Source organism: Emys orbicularis, chromosome 2 (genome assembly GCF_028017835.1).
Source record: "Emys orbicularis isolate rEmyOrb1 chromosome 2, rEmyOrb1.hap1, whole genome shotgun sequence".
NCBI lineage: Eukaryota > Metazoa > Chordata > Testudines > Emydidae > Emys > Emys orbicularis.
In genome coordinates, this window is record NC_088684.1 from 157,341,441 (window position 1) to 157,365,343 (window position 23,903).

The following is a 23,903-nucleotide window of genomic DNA, read 5'->3' on the forward strand; positions in this document are numbered from 1 at the left end:
AAATTAACTTTAAATAAAATAAATATAAATATATAAATAAGGCTAATGTCTACCTCTTATTTAAGAACATCTGTTGTAAAATGTGCATTTAAATTTTACTACTGCATTTAATTCTCTACTATTCTTGGTCAGATCCTTTCCTTTATCATAGTCTTCTACCTATTGCAAAAAACCCAAACAAAACCAAAAAAAACCCTTTCTACCATTATAAAGCACCAATTTTAATTGTGTTGCTGCCTCAGCTGAATTTTGCACTCATTGCCAGACCCATCCAAGGTGCATAGTTTGTTTTACTCCCAACAGCTCATACCCAGTATTTTGTGAAAGGCAGGTGTATGTGAGAATTTCATTTACAAGTCATTTTTTTAATCTTAATCAACATGCAACTCAGTACCCATAATACAATGGAATGTGTGGCCAAATCTCCAAGTTAACCCCATAATCACTAGCTATTGATTTATGAACAGATTTATATCAACTAAAATCCACTTTCAGTAAAACTTAATCTCTCTCTTTTGTAACAGAAACTATAAGCATAAACATGGCCTATTGTCAATTTGGGTTAAAGATGAGTAATGAGTCTCTTTGCTGTGCAATACTTTCTGTATAGTTCTTTTCAGAAACAAGATAGTCTGCTTCAGCCACACTTCTGTGAATTTCTTTATCTCATTCTGAATCTCTTATCGATTCAATTTTTCTGATCTAGATTTGGCTTCACATTGCCATTTGCTCTAAAACTGCTCTAAAACTGCGCCACCATAAACAAATAACCTGCCCTGTGTGTTCTGAACTGTATGGTATTGAAGTGAACTGCTCATAAATTGTCAGAAGAAATATCTTCACATTAAATGAGAATCGTACTTTGTTCTACAGATTGACAACGATTGTCAGTTGCTACAGAGTAATACTCAATGACCCTTCCCTCCCCTCACCCCCAAGCACAGTACCCAAAGACAAAAAAGCCGAGTGTGGTATTCCTACTACAGCACTTCCTTCCAGCCTTGAAGCAACCAACCTTGCCAAAGAACAGAATGCCTATTCCCTGTGCTGTGCAGCCACACTGCAGTGCCAACTTCATCTTGGAATACTGGCTTTTGATTACATCCATTTACAATGGTTTCTGTTGAGGCTAATGAGCACATAGATCTGCACAGACAAATTAAGAACTTCAGTCCTCTACAGGTACTATACTTATTGGGTCTGGGCAGTGCTGGAGTACACCAAACCCCTAAAATACCACTAGTCCTGCCAGGTGGACCGTGACTCTGAGACAAGCACTGTAGGTATTTCAGCAGCTAGGCTTTGCAAGCGCTAGCCCTGGTGGGTCCCAATGACCACTCAGACGCATGGCTAAGTGACATCATACTTTACTAGAGTGGGCAGGAGAGGGAAGCCTGTGTATTAGGTACCCTAGGTACAAAGGCTTAAACAGTTACAGTTCCAAGTGAGCAATAGCAGGCTCTTGTTTGGGCCTCTCAATTCAGCCCAACTGATCATCAGGGCTCTTTAGGCTCAGTCCTGTGGTGCCCAGTCCTGTCTCTATTCAAGCAAACAGGAGCTTGCAGATTTCCAGGTCAGGGTCACTTAGTGGTGTCTCTCTCATTGGGGCCTCTCTGTACTGGTTCCCTGCCCAGCCACTGCTGCTCCCCCAGATAAGAGCCTCATAGGCCTACAAACAACTGTAAATGTCCAGCTGCCGCAGCCTGTTCCACACATGGCTCTGCACACAATTCTTAGGGACTCCCCTCTGCATCTGGCTTCTCTGCAGCTCCTGACTAACCATGCAGCTGCTGCTTCCCAATAGAACCCTGCCACTTCCTGGCCCAGGACCCTTACCTGGCCCAGGGAATAGGAAAATGTAGCCATGCCTTACCCAAAAAGACGGTTACTTACCTTCTGTAACTGTTGTTCTTCGAGATGTGTTGTTCACGTCCATTCCACATTAGGTGTACGCGCGCCGCGTGCACGAACGTCGGAAACTTTTTCCCTCAGCGGCTCCCGTCGGGCCCGCAGGGTCTCCCTTCCCGCCAGAGCGGCGCCCCGCCCTAGCGTATATATATCCCTGCTGGCCCGACCCTCCCTCAGTTCCTTCTTGCCGGTGACTCCGACAGAGGGGAAGGAGGGTGGGAAGTGGAATGGACGTGAACAACACATCTCGAAGAACAACAGTTACAGAAGGTAAGTAACCGTCTTTTCTTCTTCGAGTGCTTGTTCACGTCCATTCCACATTAGGTGACTCACAAGCTTACCATTGGAGGAGGGTAGGAGTCAAGGAATAACAGATTGAAGCACCGCCCTGCCGACCATCGCGTCATCTCTGGTCTGATGGTGGATCGCGTAGTGGGCTGTGAAGGTATGAACCGACGACCAGGTGGCTGCCTTGCAGATCTCCTGAAGCGGGACCTGCGCCAAGAAGGCCGTCGAGGACGCTTGGGCCCTAGTAGAGTGAGCCCGGATCGGAGGTGCAGGCACGTTGGCGAGCTCGTAGCACGTGCGTATGCAAAGCACGATCCACGCCGACAGGCGTTGCGTTGAAATAGGCTGGCCCTTCATTCGTTCCGCAATGGCCACGAATAGCTGAGTTGATTTGCGGAAAGGTCTGGTACGGTCCAGATAAAAAGCCAGCGCCCGCCGCACATCGAGGGTATGCAGGCTACGATGGCGCGGGTCCGTATGGGGCTTGGGGAAGAACACCGGCAAACAGATGTCCTGCCCCATGTGAAAACTCGTGACCACCTTAGGAAGGAACTTAGGGTGAGGCCTGAGTTGCACCTTATCCTTGTAAAAAACAGTATACGGAGGTTCCGAGGTGAGGGCCCTCAGCTCCGACACCCTCCTAGCCGAGGTGACAGCCACGAGGAACGCGACCTTCCATGAAAGGTGCATGAGGGAGCAAGAGGCCAGGGGTTCAAAGGGGGGCCCCATGAGCTTAGTGAGGACCAGGTTGAGGTCCCACGGGGGTATAGGTGGGCGAGTGTAGGGGAACATCCTATCCAGCCCCTTGATGAATCGGACCACCGTAGGGTTGGAGAACACGGACAGCCCCAATTCCCCCGGGTGAAATGCCGATATGGCGGCTAGATACACCTTAATAGAAGCGGGGGCCAGGCCCTGGCGCCTAAGGCTCAGCACGTAATCCAGGATCATCGGTATCGAGGCCCGCAAGGGCTGGGAGCGCTGAGACTCACACCAGAGGGCAAAGCGCTTCCACTTGGCCAGGTAGGTTGCCCTTGTGGAGGGTTTCCTACTACCCAGGAGGATTTGCTGGACCTCCTGGGAGCATCTGTGCTCCGCCTCATTTAGCCAGAGAGCAGCCATGCCGTCAGATGCAGCGATGGCAGATTCGGGTGGAGTAGGCGACCTTGATCCTGTGTTATGAGGTCGTGATGGAGGAGGAGGGTTATTGGAGAGGCCACGGACAGCTCTAAGAGAGTTGTGAACCAGTGTTGATGAGGCCACGCCGGGGCGATGAGAATGACCTTCGCCCTGTCCCTGCGGGTCTTTAGAAGGACCCTGTGGATGAGTGGGAACGGGGGGAAGGCGTATCGCAGGCCCCCTCCCCACGGGATTGTAAAGGCGTCCGCCAGAGAACCCGGACTGCGGTTCTGGAAGGAACAAAACTGTGGGCACTGGCTGTTGTCCACGGTGGCAAACAGATCCACCTGGGGAAACCCCCACCTCAGGAAGACTGACCGGAGGATGTCCCGCCTCAGCCGCCACTCGTGCGTGAGATAGGACCGGCTGAGGCGGTCCGCCAATCCGTTCTGGACCCCGGGGAGATATGCAGCCCGGAGGTGTACTGAATGGGCTATACAGAAGTCCCAGAGGAGGAGTGCCTCGCGACAGAGGGGAGAGGACCGGGACCCGCCCTGTTTGTTTATGTAGAACATAGCGGTAGTATTGTCCGTCAGAACTGACACGCCGTGCCCTCTTATGGTGGCGTGAAAGGTCTGGCAGGCGAGGCGAACCACCCTCAGCTCCTTCAGGTTGATGTGAAGCGACTGTTCCTCCCTGGACCACAAGCCCTGAGTGCGTAGGTCCCCTAGGTGCGCCCCCCAACCCAGGTCCGACGCGTCTGTCACCAACGTCAGAACTGGTTGCGGGGCAGCGAACGGGACCCCCGCACAGACCTGCTGTTGGTCGAGCCACCAACAGAGGGCGTCCGAGACCCGAGCCGGAACCGTGACAACCATGTCCAATGGGTCGCTGTTGGGGCGATATACCTGGGCCAACCACAGCTGCAGAGGTCGGAGCCGGAGGCGGGCGTGTCCAACCACGTGGGTGCATGCCGCCATGTGCCCCAAGAGCTGTAAGCAACGTCTGGCCGTGGTCGTGGGGAATCTCTGAATGGAGGTCACGGCCTCCTGGATCGCCCGGAAACGAGATACGGGAAGGCTCGCCCTCGCTGCCACCGAGTCCAGGACTGCCCCTATGAATTCCAGTCTCTGTGTGGGGACTAGTGAGGACTTGGGCACATTGACCAACAGGCCGAGATCGCGGAACACTTGCCGCGCCAATGTCACGTGGGCGTGAACCTCTGCCTCTGACCGGCCCGCCAGGAGCCAATCGTCCAGGTATGGGTAGACGCGCATCCGTCGCTTCCGAAGAAAGGCCGCCACCACGGACATGCATTTCGTGAAGACACGTGGGGCCGTTGCCAGGCCGAAGGACAAGACCGCAAACTGAAAATGGCGCTGCTGGATAGTGAAGCGCAAGAACCTCCGGTGGGCCAGGCGGATAGCGATGTGAAAGTACGCGTCTTTCATATCGAGGGCAGCGTACCAATCCCCCAGATCCAGGGAAGGAATGATGGTACCGAGGGAGACCATACGGAAACGTGGTTTTTGCAAGTACTTGTTCAGCTTGCGAAGGTCCAGGATAGGACGGAGGCCCCCTTTCGCCTTGGGAATGAGGAAGTATCTGGAATAGAACCCTTTTCCTCTGAGGTCTGGAGGAACCTCTTCCACCGCCCCTACAGCGAGGAGGGTCCGTACCTCCTGCATAAGGAGTTGCTCGTGAGAGGGGTCCCTGAAGAGGGACGGGGGGGGTGGGTGGGAAGGGGGGGGCGAGGAAAACTGGAGGGCATATCCTGACTCTACCGTGCGGCGGATCCATTGATCCGATGTTATATGGGACCAGGCACGGGAAAAACGGGATAGGCGGTCCCTGAAACACAGGGGAGGATCCGGGGAAGAGATCGGTACGCTGTCCTCGATCGCATCTTCAAAATCCTTGTTTATTGCCCGGCTGCGGCTTGCCGTTGTTATTGCCCTGGCCTTGACCGTGGTTAGGCGTATTGTTGCGCCTACGCCTATTGTCTCTGCCCCGTCTACGGTAAGGCTCGTGTCGAGGGCGAGGCTGGTATTGCCGCTGTGGAGGCTGTGGCTTAAAGGGTTTCCTCTGCGTCACGGGGGTATGCATCCCCAATGACTTGAGGGTAGCCCGCGAATCTTTGAGGCCATGGAGCCTGGCATCAGTCTGCTCCGAAAACAACCCTGTCCCTTCAAAGGGAAGGTCCTGGAGGGTGTTTTGCACCTCTGGAGGAAGACCAGACGCTTGCAACCACGCTGAACGTCTCATCACCACTCCGGACGCGATAGTCCTGGCAGCCGCATCGGCCGAGTCGAGCGAGGCCTGTAAAGAAGTCTTGGCCACTGCCTTTCCCTCGTCCACAATGGCCGCAAACTCGGGCTGCGACCCCTCAGGCAGGGCCTCCTTGAACTTGGACACCGACGCCCAGGAGTTAAAGTTATGTCTGTTGAGGATCGCCTGCTGGTTCGCGATCCGCAACTGGAGGCCTCCCGACGAGTAGACCTTCCTGCCGAAGAGGTCTAATCGTTTCGCCTCCTTGGCCTTGGGGGCCGGGGCCTGCTGGCCATGCCGCTCCTTTTCTTTGACCGCCGAAACTACCAGCGAACATGGGGCCGGATGGGAGAAGAGGAAGTCAAACCCCCTGGATGGGACGAAGTACTTCCTCTCGACGCCCCGTGCGGTCGGTGCAGAGGAGGCCGGCGTGTGCCACACAGTCTTATAGTTTGACTGTACGGTCTTTATCAATGGAAGAGCAATCCTGGAGGGACCCTCCGGGCTGAGAATGTCTACCATGGGGTCCTCCTGCTCGACCGTCTCCTCCGCCTGCAACCCCAAGTTGAGGGCCACCCGGCGGAGCAAGTCCTGGTGTGCCCGGTGGTCAATTGGGGGAGGGCCGGACACTGTTGTGCCCGCCACGGCTTCATCTGGTGAGGAGGAGGAGGTCATGGCTTTTTGAGCGTCCTCATCCTCCTGTAAGCCCTCTTCAGCGGGCTGACCCTCCGGGGTGCGTCCCCTGCCCTGGGCCACGGACGGTGCCTGGCTCGGTGCCGAGTCCGTCCTCTCGGCCTCAGGCGGTCTGGAGACCGTAGCCTCCGCACGGGAGGTGGGACGGTACCGTGGGGAGCGGGACCAGTCCCCCGAAGGGCCCGACCTCGAAGTTCTGGATGGCGGGCCTTGCTGGTGATAGGCCCACGGGGTCCAGAACGGCCACTGTCCCGGATGGCTCCAGTGCGGTTGCCAAGAGGTCTCGTGCCGTGTAGCGGAATGCGCTCTGCGATCGTACCTCGACCGCCCCGAGCTCACTTCCGACGCAAGCGACGGCGACCTGGAGGGCCATGGCAGTGCCGTGGAGCGGTGCCGATCCGGTGTCGGGGAGCGGTGCCGTCGGGACCGGGACCGTGAGTAGCGCCGTACCGATCTGGATCTGGAATGGTACCGTTGACCGCAGGACCGGGAACGGCTGCGGGAGGACTGTCTTGGGGTCCTCGCCGTCGAAGCGCCCCGGTGCCTGCTCGGGCCGGGTTGCTGGGACGGTGCCTCGCTCGCGCCGGGGCCCTTCTGCGTGAAGGCCCGTTGCGCGGCGGGAAGCCGGGAGTCCACCGAGGCGGAGCTCGACCGGGACCGGCGCCGGGAGCGGTGCCGAGATGGCGACCGCGACGGGCGCATCATCGCCGGCTTGCCCTTGGAAGGCAGCCTCGGCGGAATGTCTTTGGCGCGGAGTGTGCTGACGGAGGACAATTCAATGAGGTCCTTCGCCGCCTCAAATGTGTCCGGGGTGGAGGGCTGTTCCAACAGTTCCTCCAGCCCCTCCTCCTCACTCGACGCGCTTGTCCCGGGGCTCGACGGGCCTTTCGGCGCCGGAGCCACTGGTACCGGGACCTGTGCCGGGGCCGGCACGGCCTTGGGCGCGCTAGCGGTCTTCGTAGGTGCCGCCTTCTTGTGCGGGGAGCGACCCCGGGCCTTGGGCTTGGCAGGCGAAGCAGATCGGTGCCGGGCGTGATTGCGCCGAGGCGGCACCGCAGGTTTAGCCTGCACCGCTTGCGTTGGGTCGCGGACCGATGCCGGGGCACTTCGCACCGACGCCGACGGTGCCGTGGGAGCGGAGGGCTGTAACGCCATCTCCATGAGGAGCTGTTTCAGGCGAAAGTCTCTCTCTTTCTGAGTCCTGGGCTTGAAAGCCTTACAAATCTTACAGCGCTCCTTCTGGTGAGCTTCCCCCAAGCAACGGAGACACGACTCGTGCGGGTCGCTCACTGGCATGGGCCTGCGGCACGTGGCACAAGCCTTGAAGCCTTGGGCGTGCGGCATGCCCCGCCGCCCAGGGCCGGTGCCGGGGTTGACCAAACCCCTATCACCAAGAGTTTGGTTGGTCTTTGTAACAACTAAACTACTTAACTCTAACACTTACTATAACAAAGAACTGATAACTACTGCTAATGACTATGCTAAGGGACACTCTCGAGTTGAGAGAAGAGCTGTTCCAACGTCGCCACGGGCGGTAAGAAGGAACTGAGGGAGGGTCGGGCCAGCAGGGGTATATATACGCTAGGGCGGGGCGCCGCTCTGGCGGGAAGGGAGACCCTGCGGGCCCGACGGGAGCCACTGAGGGAAAAAGATTCCGACGTTCGTGCACGCGGCGCGCGTACACCTAATGTGGAATGGACGTGAACAAGCACTCGAAGAAGAAAGTTTCCTTTCTTGGAGTAATGAGGTCCCCAAATGCATGACACTGGGCTTTCTGCTCTATGCAGCCTAGGAGGCAGAACAAACCTGTCAGAGGCAGAATAAGTGTGACTTCACCTCTAAGAGACTACCAATTGAGACACCTTCATATCCTAGGAAAATTAACCACTTCATCAGTAAGAAATACTAAGCATTAAGATTATATAGAACAATCCACCTTCAGAGCAAGGAATTCAACTAATACATTTTGAGTGCCAATTACTAATCCTGTATCTTTTCTCCATTAACAGCCCATTTGGGGTGGGGTGGATCTGTGGACCATTACTCCAAGAAAGGAAATGTTCAGTTCAGGCACAGACAAATGTCCCTATTCATTATGATGGCTACAGATCCATGACACTGGGATTTTCATAGCAGCATTCACTCTGGGGGAAAGATGTGGGGTGAGGATTATATACAATTATGTACAGATGCAAAAGGAAATAGCACTTACTTAATAGTTACTGGGATACTAAAATGAGGAGCACCCTTCAGATGAAGGCAACATAAAATGATACCCCGTCACAGGGACGTACAGTTATACCAGACCCTCTGAGGCCCCCTGCTGGAGGCCTCCTCGCCCTGCCACACCCTGCCCCAAAAAAGGACAGTGAAGAGGGTCCTTCAAGCTACCTAGAGTGGCTGTGTGGGATACAGCCAATCAGGACCCATCAGGCTAATATAAGAAGAGCTGCAGGGCCAGAGAGAGTTCAGTCCCTTGCTGGTACGGTAGGAATGTGGATGAGGTGTGGCTGGCTGACAGAACTACAGAACCCCGGACAGGGCATCGCTGCCAGAAGCCGGGGAGAGCGAGAAGGAGCCATGAGTTGGTTGCTGGGACAACATTATTACAAGGCCCTGAGATAAGGGTGAAGACATCGCGGAACCATGGGGAAGTGGCCCAGGGAATTAGAGAAGCCGTGCAATATAGTTAAAGGGACGCAGCAGATGTCTGCTACCTACAGGGTCCCGGGGCTGGGACCCAGAGTAGTGGGCGGGCCTGGGTCCCCCCATTAGCCACTGAGGGACAGTGGCCTGGACACTGAGGCACCCCAGAGTGGGAACTGAACTATAGTGGCCCAGCTGGAGAGCTGTAGCCAGGAAGCCCAGGAGGGCGAAGACATTGTCTCCAGGGAGGGAGCCCTGGGGCACTGCTCTATCCCAGAGCAGGGCCAATCTGAGAGAGAGAGCGCAAGCACATGCACTTGGCCAAGAGGGCACTCATGAGAGGTGAGTGTACCCCATTACAGTCCCGCCTATCGAATATGAAGACGGTATGAACCAAGTGGCTGCTTTACAGATTTCCTCATATAAGGCGTTGTACTTTTTTGTCCATGAAGCTGCCACAGCTGTGAGCTCTGACAGTGGAAGATGGAGTTATGCTTTTTGACTTGCACGCTTCTCATACACAATACCTCAGCCACCTGGAAATGGTGGATTTGGAAGCCTGTTTTCCCTTTGACGTCAGATAATAAAGCACAAAGCGTCTGTCTTTCTGACAAATACTGTGCAGTGAATATATATTTTGAAGAGCTCTGCAGACATCCAAATTATGCCATAATTTCTCTTTGGGGTGAGATGGAGCTGGACAGAAGGATGCAAGAACAATTTCATGAGCTCTATGGAGCCTGAAGTTAATCTTTAGTGTGAAGGAAGGGATGGTTCAAAGTACTTTAGCTTTATGTAAGATGCAGTACTGTGGTTCCAGGAACCAAGCGCCCAACTCAGACTCTCTGCAAACAGACATGATTGCTACCAAAACGATCACTTTAATGGTTACAAGGTAATGAGACATCTTTACAAGTGATTAAATTGGAGGGCCTGTAACAGCACTGGGAACCAGGTAATATCCCATAAGAGAACTCTAGGCTAGGGTTACCATATTTTGAGTGTTCAAAAAGAGGACACTCCACGGGGCCCCGGCCCCGCCACGCCCCAACTCCACCCCTTCCCCTGCTTCCCGCGAACATTTGATTCGCGGGAAGCCTGAAGCAGGCAGCAGGTAAGCTGGAGGGAGTGGGGGGAGGAGGCGCGGCCCAGTCTGGCCCCCCCAACCGAGTGGCTCCCTCCGGCGGCCGGCCCCGGCCCCAGCATCTCCAGCCTGGCTCGGCTCGGGCCCTGGGGTGCCGGCCCCGGGCCAGCCCCCGGCCGAGCACCCCCGGGCCAGCCCCCGGCCCAGCACTGCCGGCCCCGGCCCCCGGCCCCGGGCCAGCACCCCCGGCTCCGGCCCGGCCCAGCACCCAGCGGCGCCGGCCCCTCCCTATTTTCCCGGACATGTTCGGCTTTTTGGGATTTCCCCCCGGACGGGGATTTGAGGCCCAAAAAGCCGGACATGTCCGGGAAAATCCGGACGTATGGTAACCCTACTCTAGGCACTTCAGGAGGATGTAGAAGAGATGCTGCTCTCATAAGAAAAACATTGGCTATCTGGGTAAGATGAAATCCACCACTTGCCTGATTCCTTAAGGATGCTTGACAAAGCAGCAACTTGATCTTGGAGCGTCTGTACTGCCAGGGCTAGCCAAAGTCCATCTTGAATAAACTCAAGAACTGTGGTAATGATGCAAATGTAGGGACGAGACTGGGTATGAATGGGAGAGCCTCAGCCAGGCCATTGGATGGCCTGAATTAGAAGATTTGTTTATGGAAGCTAAAACTGTGGATATTACCTCTCTGAATAACCTTTTTGGCTTAAGAGGCTCTGTTCAAGAACCATGTAGCTAGGCTAGACTGTCTGGATTCTGATGCATGAGTGGCCCCATGTAATATCATATCCCTTCTGGATGGAAAGGAGATAGGAAATCTTTGTATCATGTCAAAGAGACCAGAGAATAAAGGCATCATTGGCCAGAATGGGTATATCGGAATTACCAGTGCTGCTTGTCTCCTGAATTCCTTTTGGCCATCTTTACTACAAGGCATCTGCTGCCTTGGCTTTGTGATCCCATCAGAAAAAGAAGAACCTGAAACCTTGTGATGAAGGTGGTAGGCAAACCCATCGACTGTTGGGAAACCAAAATCCTTTACCAGGAGACTGAACACCTGTGGATGCAGTTACCATTCTGGATGATCCAACTTTGCCTGCTGAGCCAGTTGGCCATAACATTCAATTTTGCCTTTGATGTGAAGGGAGGGAGTAGACTGCAAATTGTTCTCTGTTGACGACAAGGTGAATTTCTTTTTTGCAGCACTGTAGACCTTGCTCCCCTTTGTCTGTAGACAAATGACACGACTGAGGTGTTGTCTATCATGATCAGCATGAGGGAAGTCCCAGTATGGGAGCAAAGCTGTGAGACCACATTGCAATGCCCTGAGTTCTTGTCAGTTTATGCTGTGCGTGCTCTCTTGTTTCAGATCCTTTGGATAGTCCTTGATTCCATGTAAGCACACCATCCCTCGAGGCGGGCATCTATGGTGATAACTGTCCTGACCCATTCTCCTATTGGAAAACCCGACTTCAATCTGCTTGGACTTGTCCACCATCTGAGTGACCTGAGAATCCTCCCGGGGAGAGAGACCTTTTCTGAGGAGTAGATGAGAGATACTTGGAAGAAGGATAAGAGGACACTTCAGTGGCCTCATGTGAGCAATAGCCCACTAAGAATATCCACATGGGAGACCACTGATCCCAGAAGAGAAAGGAGTGTAGCAATGGGTAGTCCCCATTGAAAGGTTGACTATTTTGAAAAGATTTCTCAGCGTCTCCTGTCTTTCATGCAATGAGTCAGTCGCCCTCAACCTTTCCAGACTACTGTACCCCTGTCAGGAGTCTGATTTGTCTTGTGCCCCCACCCCCCAAGCTTCATCTCACTTAAAGACTTCTTGCTTACAAAAATCAGGCATATAAAATATAAAAGTATCACAGCACACCATTACTGAAAAATTGCTTACATTCCCATTTTTACCATATAATTCTAAAATAAGTCAAATGAAATGTAAATACATTGAAATGTAAGTACTTAGTATATAGAGCACTATAAAGTCATTTTCTGTATGAAATTTTAGTTTGTACTGACTTTGATAGTACTTTTTGTGTAGGTAGCCTGTTACTAAAACTAGGCAAATATCTAGATGAGTGATGTACCCCCTGAAAGATCTCTGTGTACTCCCAGAGATACAAGTACCCCTGGTTGAGAACCACTGCAGTAAGGAACATTGTAGAATTTTGAAGAAGATGGGGGACACACGGAGACTGAATTAACAGACTCAAATCACAAAACCGTGCTTCGCAGCAACCTTATCACTTGGGTATTGCCATCTATGACTGACTCAGGACAGAGGTCACCCAGGAGAGGGTAGACAGAGCAGCTCTCAAATAGCACTACATGCACGTTTTGTAAGCTTTTGCAGTGCTGATCCTAAACCAAAGGCCAAGGACAGGTATTTGTAATGTTGTGTACTTAGAGGAAAAAGCCTATTGAATCAGGATACAGAGACAGGCAGACTTCCCAGTGACTCTCTTCCCAGGAGAAAGGCAGAGGCAGACCAAATCTGGCAGTTTCTCAGAGGTGGAGCCACATCTCCCTTGCCTGTCTAACAGGACTGGCCGGCCTCCAAGGCTGCACAGGAGCAGAACTCCCAATGTCTAGGATCTATGGACCTCATTCTGAATAAGAAAGGAGCTGATAGAAGTTGTAGTGTCTTGCTTAGCAAATCCATCACAGTACTGTCTAAATCGGGCACAGCTGATAGCACATTTATTTTTGGATTGACTGTCAATTCTAGGGCACTGTTTAATTGTTGAACAAAAAAAACAAGCTACTGTCTTGGTGGTCTAAGCACAGCTGAGCGTTAGGAGGTCCTCAACTGCAAGCTAGGATCCACCAGCTACAAACGTGGCCTTGGTTAAGTCACAACCTCTTCAATTCAATTTCCTGATCCATAAAATGGGAGATAGATTACACTTATGTTCACAGGGGTATCTCTCTAATGTGCTTTGAGCATTTTAGCACTACATAAGTTTCAAGTATCCTCATCAATTATTGTAAGTGGTAACCTGTAGGTGAGTCATTAAACTGGAGTGACTTTTGCTTCTCACAGATGGCTATCCGGGAGAAAGTTAAAGATGGCCTCTATTTTTCAAAATAGACAGAGAAACCTTGTGTTCTCATCAGTGTTCTACTTCTCAAAAAAACCCTGACTCATTCCCTAACATGTATGTAAGCTATACATCTCAACTTCCATGCTTCCTCACGGCATCACTGCTCGACCATTACCAATAATTCAATGCTGTCATTACTGTAAGCTGAAACGTTCTACATGACATAAAAAAACAGCACAAATGAATACCGAATAGTGGGTTGCTAGATACTACAGATTTGTAGCTGTGGGATTTTGCCAACAGTATGCTTTATACCAGAAAATTTATTTCCATCTACCTTTTCATTTTCTTCTAGATTGAGTCTCTGCCTATGACTGGTAACATTGGGCTTGGATTTTCTAATTTATACCGGAATTGCTTGTTTTTAATTATTTTCTCATCTTTGTTAATAGTGTATTTGGTCACAAACACTAACATCAGGAGACTGGAACTAACCTGTTGGACATCCTGTTGAAAAACACAGAGCTGAAGCCGTTGGTGCAGGCGGACCTTCCGATGCTGCCAAATGTTCTCCAGTTGTCGCTGGTGGTGCAGTACTTCATGGATGACATCCAGGACATGATGCACTGCCTTGGAGTAGTTAGCAGAAGCTGTTAATGAGTCAGAGCTTCCAGGAGTCAAAGGTCGCTGAAGTTTGTCAAGTAACGACTTCCCATCTTGGCTCACCTGACCGGCAAGAAGGATGAAGAATTAAGTTTCTGTTCGAAAGCTCATTAATGAACAACGTATACTACAAAATTATACAGAACAGATTAATTAAAGACATGGCAGCAAACACTCTCCACCTTTCTAATCCCAGAATGGGAACACGCTGCTGTTACAACAGATAATGCAGAGAAAACTTACATCTATGATGTCCACTGTATGCATTAAGTTACTGTTCTGAAACAGTAGCCTACCAAAAAAGGTAATCTTCCTAGTGACTTGTCAATAAGAGTCAAAGTGATGTGAGTTAAGGACAAAGTTGGTTTTAACTGAATTCTGTTGATTTCGCATGCTTAAGTCAAAGTTTGCTATTACTTGTGACTTAACATTAGAATAAGATGTTATCAGAGCCGGAGTGCTTCTATGAAGCATAATGTTGAGAAATACACGACAAATCTTGCTACATTTTAACCTGTAGTACTGATATCAGAGTATGAGGTTAATTCTATTAGTTTTATCTTGATTCTACCCAACCATTAAAGTGCAAAATAATTTCAAAAGAACACAGCAACTTATTTGGTTTAGTCTCACTAGCTGAAGAAAAAGCAGCAATGATCAAATAAAGAGGTAATTAATTACTTTTAATTAATGTTGAATATTCATTGTTTTAGTCCTTAAGAAATTAATTTTCAAGATTAATTCCAATTAAGATGCTGTCATTTGTAGGAAGAATTTGGTGCAGTGCTCTGACAGCCCACAACTGTACTATTGTGAAAAGAACACCTTCCAATTGTGAAGTAAGAAAAAAAGACATCTCTCATTCAATAAGAATCAGACTTTAGAGACAGTTAAGACTTAATATCTCAAATCCAACCCAATCTAGAGATGGTACAGGGTTCTTCCCTATTGTGTATTTTCTAATATTCCACAGCCTTGCAGAGTTTCAGAGGTTCTCTCTTTTCCCAGTAATTAAACAGGGCAGCATTTTATCTTTATTCCCACACACGCGCCTTACCTATTTGAGTGGTTATGTTTAAACACAAAATATTGTAATATGGCCAAAGAAAGTACATTTGAAAATATGAATATCCTACAAAGTAAAGTAGGATAGAAAATGGACATCTATATATGCAGCAAAAATTGGTAATTCAGTAGATGACACTTTTCCTTCTTAATCAGTAACTCAATTAATGACCCAGAACAACGTTAGAGACTGGGTTTTTTCTTGCAGGTACGTCAAGAAAGTAAGGCCCGGATTTTTTTTTTTTTTTTTTTAAAGTAGAGTGTCCACAAGAAACTTTCCATAAAATTAGGATGTTAGCCCCTGTGTTCTGACCTAATTTATTATTCTGGTAACCATAGACCTATGAACTTTTTTCCTTGTAAAGTAACCAGGGAAAGTATTCTTCACATCCTGTCCTGGACTATTGTGCATAGTTACTGTGAGGTGATAAATAATTAATATGTTCCACCTTATTCATAGATTCCAGGGCCAAAAGGGACCACTGATCATCTAGTCTTACATCCTGAATAACACAGGCCAAAGAACTTCCCCAAAATAATTCATCAGGTAGATCTTTTACAAAAACATACAATCATGATTTTAAAAGTGTCAGTGAGAGAGAATCCACCAGGACCTTTGATAAATGGTTCCAGTGGCTAATTATTCTCATTGTTAAAAATTTATGCCTTCCTTATTTCCACTCTGAATTTGTCTAGCTTCAGTTTCCAGCCATTGTATCGTGTTATACCTCTCTCTGCTAGACTGAAGAACCTATTTTTAAATATTGTTCCCCCACATAGATATTTACAGACTGATCAAGTCACTTCCTTAACCTTCTTTTTATTATGCTAGACTAAAGGAGTTTAATTTATTTGTCACTAGAAGGCATGTTTTCTAATCCTTTCATCATTCTTGTAGCTTTTCTCTGAACCCTTGGAAATTTATCAACATCCTTCTTGAATTGTGGGCACCAGAACTGGACACAGCAGTGGTCACACCACCGCCAATTACAGTGGTAAAATAACTTCTTGCTTCTACTCAAGATTCCCATTTATGCATCCCAGGATCGCATTAGCTCTTTTGGCAACAAGATCACACCAGGAGCTCATGTTCAGCTGATTATCCACTACAATCCCCACTGCTTCCCAGGAAAGAGTTCCCCATCCTGTAAGTATGGCCTACATCGGGGTGGGCAAACTTTTTGGCCCGAGGGCCACATCAGGGTAACGAAACTGTATGGAGGGCCGGGTAGGGAAGGCTGTGCCTCCCCAAACAGCCTGGCTCCCGGCCCCTATCTGCCCCCTCCCACTTCCTGCCCCCGAGTGCCCCCCTCAAAACCCCCAACCCATCCAACCCCCCCTGCTCCTTGTCCCCTGATCATCCCCTCCCAGGATCCCCCGCCCCTAACTGCCCCCCTGGGACCCCACCCCCTATCCAACCCACCCCCCCCGCTCCCTGTCCCCTGACTGCCCCGACCCCTATCCACACCGCTGCCCCCTGACAGGCCCCCCAAGACTCCCACACCTATCCAATCCCCCCTGTTCCCCATCCCCTGACCACCCCAACCCCAAACCTCTGCCCCATCCAACACTCCCCGCCCCCTTACCATGCTGCTCAGAGCAGCAGGAGCTCGCAGCCTGCCACGCTGCCCGGTAGGAGCAGCATGCCAGAGCGCTGGTGCGGCATGGCGAGCTGAGGCTGCAGGGGAGGGAGGACAGCAGGGGAGGGTCCAGGGGCTAGCCTCCCCGGCCGGGAACTCAAAGGCCAGGCAGGACAGTCCCACAGGCCAGATGTGGCCCGTGGGCCGTAGTTTGCCCACCGCTGGCCTACATTCTTTGTTCCTAGAGATGTACATTTATATTTAGCCATATTAAAATGTATACTGTTTGCTTGATCCCAGTTTACAATCATTCTGAATCAGTGGTCTGGCCTCTTCATTATTTACACCTCCCTCAATTTGTACATCAACTGCAAAATTGATCAGTGATGACTTTGTTTCCTTCCAGGTCATTGATAAAAATGTTAAACAGCATTGCACAAAGAACCAATTCCTGCGGAACCCCACTGGAAACACCTGGTTTGATGATGATTCTCCATTTACAATCACATGTTGAGACCATCAGTTAGCCAGTTTTTAATTCATTGTATGCATGCCACGTTAATTTTATAAGATTCTAGTTTTAGCAATAGCTACATTTCAGTGATTGGGCATACAATGATCCAAATGTATAGCCAATATCTGAGTTTATGTTCATTAGACACTGTGGGATTCTTCCTACTAAAGAATACTGTAATTAGTATCTCAAATTTGCAAGGTACCATCAAGGCTTAGAAGGAAGTTTAGTTTTGAAGTTGGTTACAAAGTAGGCAAAATGTACATCTATTTGTCAACACATTATAAGTGTAATACTTAAAAAAATGGTCAATCACAAATGCTGGAATTAATATGATATTTCCCCCTCTTCCCACAATTCATTCATCCTAAAGTGACTGAAGTATATGCTATATTCCAGTTATTTTATTGTTTTTTTAAAAGGTAAATTAACAGATTATCATTTAGTACACTAAGGCTGTGTCTACACTACGCACCTTATAGTGGCACGGTTGTGCCGCTACAGCAGTGCCACTGAAAGGTACGCAGTGTAGCTGCTCTTTACAATAAAACCACCCCCAATCAGGGGCGGTAGCTTTGTCGGCGGGAAAGCATCTCCCGCCAACAAAGCACTGTCCACACAGGCGCTTTCATCGGTAAAACTTTTGTCGGTCATGGGTGTGGTATTTTTCACACCCCGACTGACAAAAGTTTTACCAACAAAAGTGCAGTGTAGACATAACCTAAAACTCAATTCTCTCACATACACATACATCACCCATTAACAACTACTGGATTGACATCTGTGTTAAAGGAAGGTAAAGCTGAACTCTTTCTGTTGAGTAACAAGCTCTTGATGGTACCATGGCATTGCCACACTGATCATGTGTGAACATTCTACATCCAGGTATTGGTTCTGCATTCCAGGTACTGTCAGTTCTTCATCACACTGAGGCGGGAATTGCTGTTGTGATGAAGTCTCGCCTCATTTATTTCAAGGGATTCTGTAAAGGTACCTAGCTGTACTCAAGTTGAAAACATAGGATTTCAACTTCCGGTCTCAGGCAAAAATGCCACATATTTTGCCTGAGTAAAGTCTTGCCTACAAAGGATATATAGTCGAATTCATTTTTCCTACTCATCGCCATCAGGTACTATAGCACCAAAAGACTAAAATGACAGACTATTCAATTTTGCCACTGCTTTGGTTAGCAAGGAATAAGATGTTCAAGTGAAGTTTCATTTACTTGCAATGTTTCATAATTAACTCAAGAAGAAAAACTAATTTTGTTTTGCTTCAAGACTTTATTGCTCTTTACATGTATGAATATCATTTCACAATTCTCCCTGTTGCCCTATCCTACACCACGAAGTGCTTTCATTTGAGTTAGCAGGAATACTGAGTCTAGGGTTTCACTCTCTTTTTTTTCCTTTTTAAAACGAGGATCCACTGTATGACTGAAAGAGCTTGAAGGAATGGGGTTTTTAAAAATTTCAAAGGAAGTTTCTTTTCTTGGGAGGCCAGGTGTTAAAAACTAAAGAAACTAAGTCTTAAACACACTAAAACTTCCATCAAATGCTCAGGTTTGTCGTAAGTAACAATCTCAACCATTCTCCTTTCCTCCAAGGAGTCTTTCAGCACAAAACAGGGAAATCAAGGTATGTTTTACACAAAGAAAGAGAACTTGTGAACCCCGTTCAATTCAGCCAAGTCCAAAGGGAAGTATCGGATATAAATAAAAGAATCTTGGCCCCACATTTAAAATGAGACAATCATTAATATCACATAATTAACTTGTAATTACTTTTCATCTTATGTTGCTTAATTTCTGCATTTCATTCAGACAGTAAAACTAAACCATCACCAGCATTAGGCAGAGTTTTGTAGCGTTTGAGTTCTACACTAAATGAGAATTTTTGTTCTTGAAAGTAGTATTTTTAAAAAATTCCTTTTATCATCAGTATCCTCAATTCATTCACTTTTGTAACACCTCACCCAAGCTCCTTCAAAAAAAAAAAAAAAAAAAAAAAGTTCCCCAGAAGCACATAATACACATTCTCACTTCTTCAGATGCACGAAAGCTTATGCTCCCAATACTTCTGTTAGTCTTAAAGGTGCCACAGGACCCTCTGTTGCTTTTTACAGATTCAGACTAACACGGCTACCCCTCTGATATAATACACATTGACACTAAAGGAGATGGAGTGAGAAAGACTGAACAGAAAAATGGTTAATACAGGACATTTTAGTTATAAAGGGAAGCCAACTCCCATTTGAGTTCCTGCCCCTTTGGGACCCTGAAATATTTAAAGCACACCAGAAACACTTCATGATGGATGTTATTTTTTTGTGCTGTATTGGTGTTCTGTCAGCATTTTTCAAAATAAATTGTTTCCTAGAGTTGGTAACTCAGCTGTAAATACATTCTCTAGCTTAGAAGTGCAACCTTGTGGTTGTAAATCTGAAAGCCAGGATTTTATGACTTTTTGAAAACTAACAGTGATGTTGAACATGTTAAAATATTATAAATCCTGAATGTGTGTACACACTGGCTAGTTTTAGATCCTTTTTTACTGCTGGCAGAAAAAGGTATCTGATTTTAGTTTGCCAAACGAATAATGCAATCCTTACTCCAATCCACTTTATCTTTTTGCAATAAATAGAAAGTTTTAAAAACACTTAAAGTGCTGACTCCTAATTCAGTGCTTTTCCAAAGGAATTTCACATTTGCTGTGCACTTAAAAACATATTTTAATGACAGTATCATAATACATCTGAACATCTTTTAATGGCATTAAGTAATACACAATGGAAAAAATCCACCACTTTATACATTGCCAGGCAGCCTGCAGGGGAAACATTATGGTATCCCAGTTAGACAGTTTAAAGTTCTTCCCACAAGAGCAAAAGCCAGAAACCAAGTCTGAATTTGAAAAATAGACCAGCAAAAGCCAGAATTCAAAGTTAAGACTAACACTCTGCCCTTCTGTGTAATACTTCAAGGCATAGTGCCAAACCTAGCAGATAGTTTTCTGGCTTTTGTCAGTTGGTGATGTAACCATAATTTTATTTAAACATACTGTAAATAAGTCAGCAGCCTAATGGAATAAATAAACTGCCTACCTCTGAGTAAGCCAGACTGATATGCTCATATATTCCTTGATGATGATGAATGGCATCTTCTAAATCTTGTAGTTCAGAAGGAAGTTCTACCTCACCACAGGCCTTACACCATGAATCCACGTTGTTCATGTACTAGGAATTGAAAAACCACATTGTGTCATTCCCAGATGTACATATGGTAAGACACTATCAGTAAGTAAAACTCATTACAGACATTCATACATAGAAGTGTGCAAAACTATTTGGGGTGTGGAGGACCTTTAAAAGAAGTGTTATTTGATGAAAACCATCTAATGTAAGTGAATATGTGAGTTCACAAGTCAAATAGTTTCCATAATACAACCAACAGTCTTTAAACAATCTGATTGAGTCCATGTTCTTAGTACTACAGCATGCTCTGGAGCGCTACACATGAACACAGCAACCTTCGAAGTGAACTCAACTGCTAACTACACTTCTCATTTCTGGAGCTTACTTTCACTCACACTGTTTCTTGATTTTTCAGCTAACCAAAAAAGATAAAAGCACGAGACGCATGCCACATCACATAAACCAAAGGCAACTAAACCTATTATGCCAGTGGTTTTCAACCTGTGATCCGTGGACTCTGTCTAAGATTTCCAAAGGGGTCTGCACTGCCATTTGAAATTTTTTTAGGGTTCTGCAAATGAAAAGACAGTTACCTTTTCCGTAACTGGTGTTCTTTGAGATGTGTTGCTCATGTCCATTCCACAATAGGTGTGTGTGCTCACCACATGCACTGGTGCTGGAAGTTTTTCCCCTAGCAGTACCCGTAGGGGGGAGCACCCCCCACGACCCCTGGAGTGGCACCACTATGGTGCGGTATAAGGGGAGTCGCACGCTCCCCCCACCCTCAGTTCCTTCTTGCCAGACAACTCCGACAGTGGGGAAGGAAGGCGGGATGTGGAATGGACATGAGCAACACATCTCGAAGAACACCAGTTACGGAAAAAGTTACTGTCTTTTCTTCTTTGAGTGATTGCTCATGTGCATTCCACAATAGGTGATTCCAAGCTATATCTGTTGGAGGTGGGTAGGAGTTCACAGACTCTCGGGATGGAGTACAGCCCTGCCGAAATCGCACCCTTGCCCAGGCCCCTCCTGGAGCAGAACCAAGGGCACCAGCAGTTCTGTCTGGTCACGACTTGTGTTGGCTATGTATGCGCACGCTGTCATGTGACCCAGGAGTTGGAGGCACGCCCTGGCAATTATCACGGGAAACCTCGTGATCACCTGGATGAGCTCCTTCAAGGTTTCGAACCTGTCTGGCAGGAGGGAAGCTCTGGCCGATGTCACGTCGAGAATCACGCCAATGAACTCTATATGTTGTATCAGTACCAACGTGGATCTGGTGTTGTTTACCAGCAGCCCCAGCGTGGTACATGTGGACAGGAGGAGTGATGTGTGTTCCTGTACCTGTGATCTGGAGCCACCTTTGACCAGCCAGTCATCGAGATAGGGGAAGATCTGCACCTCACCCCCCTCCCCGACGCCTGAAGTAGGCCGCCACCACAGACATACACTTTGTGAAGACTCTGGGTCTTTAAACTACAGGTACTATCTACGAACTAAATGACAGTCCAAACAGGGAAAGCTACAGCAGAGAGCTGGAGCACAGCAGTTCCGAAGCACCTTCACTGGCGGCAAGAAGGAACTGAGGGTGAGGGGAGCGCGCAGCGCCCCTTATACTGCCCCTTGGTGGCGCCACTCCAGAGGTCACTAGGGGCGCTCCCCTACGGGTACTGCTAGGGGAAAAACTTCCAGCACTGGTGCACGTGGCGAGCACGCACACCTATTGTGGAATGCACATGAGCAATCACTCGAAGAAAAAAAGGTTGAAACCCAATGTATTATGCTATCCACTACAACAGTGAGCATACAGTGGAGATGCAACTTAAACAAGAGGTATTCTTCTCAGTTAAGTGTGCTGCACCTGGGAAGTAGATAAGCATATATGGAAGCACTAAAATAATTAAAGACCTAAAGCTATTTGCATGTAAACAGAAAGTCCTAAATGCAAATTACAGTTTAAAGGCAACCATTTGTAGTCTCTGGCTGTTGCAAACCATTCCTTTCTCACCCGGTTTCTTCCCCACCTCAACTTTCATCCCCTATCACTAATCAGATAGCTGATAAATCACAGCCAGTTTTCCTATGGAGAGAGAATTAGAATCCATTACAGCTAATTGTCAAATGAACACAGCAGAAGGAGCAATTAAAGAAACTAATTTAATTAATCCCAGCAGACTGCAAACCGTGTTCTTTCTTTTAATTTATTTTACTTCTCTCTCACCAATTCACATTTCTGTACACTTTGTACTGAAGCACGTAGTAACTTCCCAAAATGGCTTGGACACGGTCAGTCATAGCTTGTCAGTTAACTGCCAGGTACAAAACAACCTTTCTGTGAACTGGAATACATTCCTAATTTCAGACACTGATGCAGTTCATTTTTAAAAAAAAAAAACCCACTCCACTTTGGTCAGGAGGCACACCAACATGTAATTATGTTTTTGCATATGGTGCTTTTCAAAGGTGTCAGACTGGCAACTGTAGCGATGCAAATCTTTAAGTTAGCCAGGGAACAAATACAGCACAGACACTGGTAAAGTCCCACACTGTCCCCATCAAGTATCTCAAACTGACCTAGAATGACCACATCTATAGATGTATGAAAACAGTTTATTCTTTATGACTCGCCCTTCTGTGGCCTCACTGTTGAGACTGCCAAAAAAGGTATCTCTTAGCAACAGCTGTACTTGTAATAAGGACACCTATTTACCATAAATGGACTAAGATCAGCTACTTGCTTCCCTAGACCAAAGCATCATCATTAGCATGCTGAAAGCACTGTAGGGTTGCCTGTCAATTAAAGGATTCACATTCTCAAACAATTTGGTTTTAAGAATCTAGCATCTCCTCTTAGTAAACATGCAAAAATCCACCTTAAAACAATTAGTAATTAGACTGCTTCTTAAATTTTTGTGGCCAAATGATCTTATTCCCAAAAGGCTACTTAAATCAGTTATGAGCAAATAGCAATTTTTCTGGAACTCAGTTTGGCATGTCGCAAGAGAAAACTGAGGAATAGCTACAGGGACTATACTTAACACACTACTTCTTACCTAGCTCAACAAGCCTAGTGCTCCCTATCAATAAAAACACCAGCAGCAGCTAACAAAACACACCAACAAGGAAACGGAATATTGACGGGAGACTCAACAGCATGCATCTGCCAACTAGGCTGCAACTAATTCCCTGAAGGGAAAAACATGCTCTAGTTATCAAGACAATTAACCTGGCAATGTGGAATATTTAGGCCTACTTCTTCCTGGGTCAGATTAATTCACATGGCTTATGACTGGTATTTTAAGTTGTATGGGGGCCTAGAGCCAGGAACAGGGATATGTAATGCCAATGGAAGTTAAGTGTACTCTTATGGGACACTGAGTAAACATCCCCCACCCAACTCCAAACCCAGATTAAATACTTTACTTCCCCTAATTTTCCAGTGAGTTAGGTTTACTACTCAATAGGTGTTTCCTGAAATGCTCCTTAAATATTGAACCATTCTGGGACTGATATTCACAAACACTATCATCATTCATTGTGTGAGGCAAAAGGCAAGGAATTACTGGCCAAATGATTGTTTGGGTAAAAAGACCTTTATATTCATACTAATTTTTTACTTTCTTCATCATCTCAAAAGCTTGCCCCAGGTTAAGCTCTATGTTCAAATCATTAAATTCCTACATCCTTTTGCTTTCTAATTTCTACACTGTATTGGTTTTCTAAGGAGCCTCGTGTATAGAACACAAGGAGCAGTGACTTAAAACCCAGGCAGTCTTGAGTCAGGGAGAACAAGCCTTTGTTTAAAAGTGAT

General features: G+C 47.7%; 1 protein-coding gene across 1 annotated transcript in view; it reads right to left on the reverse strand.

The window, feature by feature from the left end:
* The window catches only part of TRIO (trio Rho guanine nucleotide exchange factor), a 433,907-nt gene that overhangs the window by 234,864 nt on the left and 175,140 nt on the right, over positions 1 to 23,903 (reverse strand). Inside the window, exons 8-9 of the mRNA XM_065399163.1 lie at positions 20,000 to 20,131; positions 13,571 to 13,801 (exon numbers count right to left, since the gene is read on the reverse strand). Coding sequence (XP_065255235.1) covers positions 13,571 to 13,801; positions 20,000 to 20,131 — 363 coding nt within the window. The remainder of the gene's footprint in view (positions 1 to 13,570; positions 13,802 to 19,999; positions 20,132 to 23,903) is intronic.